Source organism: Austrofundulus limnaeus, unplaced genomic scaffold, assembly GCF_001266775.1.
Source record: "Austrofundulus limnaeus strain Quisiro unplaced genomic scaffold, Austrofundulus_limnaeus-1.0 Scaffold393, whole genome shotgun sequence".
Taxonomy (NCBI): Eukaryota; Metazoa; Chordata; class Actinopteri; order Cyprinodontiformes; family Rivulidae; genus Austrofundulus; species Austrofundulus limnaeus.
Window position 1 is genome coordinate 350,528 of NW_013952795.1, and position 1,726 is coordinate 352,253.

Below are 1,726 nucleotides of genomic sequence, written 5' to 3' on the forward strand. Positions count from 1 at the left end.
CTCCTGGATAGAGTGAATTTAATTGTGGTTGGATGAGAAGTATAAATATATACCATTCTGACGTCCTATTAGCTTCTACACAACCCATCTAATGCACGGCGTTAGAAAAAATATTTTTTGAGAAGTCACCTCACAATAAATGCCATTTTGTAAAATCTAACTGCTCACTTTTACTCAGTACTTTTACTTTTAATACTTAAGTAGATTTTGTGTCAGAAATTTACTTTGATACTTAAGTACAAAAAATAGCAGCTACTTTAAGACTTTAACTCAAGTAATATTTTTAGAGAAGACTAACTTTTACCAAAGTATTTTTATGATAAGATACTTGTACTTTTACTCAAGTATCACTTTGAGGTACTTTATACAACACTGGTGTAAAGATGCTTTCTTGACTTTTTGTATTTGAAGGATAGGTATGTCACAGGCACTTTAATTGCTGGATGTTCGGCCCCTGTGCTGTTGGCCTGCAGTAACTGTGGCCCCCGGAGAAACTTAGTTGAATAGCCCTGCTTTATGGCTTTAGAGCTTCAGTTAGGATCTTTATCTAAATACGTCTGATAACTGAGTTACACCCAACAACCACCTGCAGCTCCACAGCTGCACTCTCTGAATAACACCAGCCTTTTTCTCCTTCTGCATGGAGTTAAACCCTGTCAGTCTGAGCAGGCYTCTCATTGGTCAGCTGTTACCTGCCGGAGCGCGCAGGGAGCCGTTGTTGAAGAAACCATCAGAGGAGTTGTGGCGGCGGCGGCTCACAGCGGGTCGGCCGTCTCTGTGGTGGTGAGGCTCACCTTGCTTGTCAAGGTTGGCAGCAGGGGACTGCAGGGGGACAAGGAGGGAGGGGCYGTAATTAAAGTCAAACCTTAATGAGCTTACATGTGCCTTTACTGTCAACTTCCTGTTTCAAACACTCCCGTCCTACTGACACCTGGTTCACACCTCTGAATTACATCAAATTATTCTGAGATTCAGAGAAAAACATGAGAGAAAACACGTTCAGCCAGTCCTGCTGAACGGATTACACAATCTGAATTCAATAAAACTTTATTGAGCAGATATTTCTCCAGAGTATTGAGCCGTCTGTCCCTTCTTACAAACAACACCAGCTCTTGATAAGGAACAGTCAGGTCTTTTGTATTCAAATAATAAAACCTGTAAGCTCTGCTCGGAGATTAAAAGTCAGGTGTTTTTGTCTCTCAGTTTACTGTAAACGTGTTTTTGTTGCCTCTAACAGCCACCTTGAAAGACAGGATTTCCCACAACAATTCTAAACATTTCAGTAAATTTCTCCAGAAGGATTTCTCTGACCCTTAACCAGAGCCGGCTCCTTATCTCAGCCTCTCACTTATCAGAGAACACGTTTGACATCAACACCGCGTTCAGTCCGCTGAACAACCGTTTCCTCCTGAAACTCCTGCAGGGAGAGTGGGAGGTGAGGATGGAGACGACATTCTTCAGACATTTTTTAACCCAAACAAAGTATTTTTACTGATTAAACCTCCATTTATGACCTTAAATTCTTTAATGTCAGTGAGGAATAAAGGRTTATTTAAATTGGATATGTGCTAGTTAGCTAGGAACCATAAACTAGAACTAACCATTTGTTTATCAGTTCTGTCTTAAAGGGATCCCTGATTAGTTGTAACATTAGACTTTATTTGGTAAACATATATTTAAACTGTAAAATAAAGACTGTAAAAATACTGTAGGCTGTTTAAGTTTT

At 40.0% G+C, this 1,726-nt stretch overlaps 1 protein-coding gene across 2 annotated transcripts in view; it reads right to left on the reverse strand.

Annotated features, from left to right (window-relative positions):
• The window catches only part of gpbp1l1 (GC-rich promoter binding protein 1-like 1), a 30,979-nt gene that overhangs the window by 14,266 nt on the left and 14,987 nt on the right, over window positions 1-1,726 (reverse strand). For both annotated transcript variants that reach the window (XM_014023861.1, XM_014023860.1), the window contains one exon: window positions 693-822. In XM_014023861.1, the coding sequence (XP_013879315.1) occupies window positions 693-822 (130 nt within the window). The remainder of the gene's footprint in view (window positions 1-692; window positions 823-1,726) is intronic.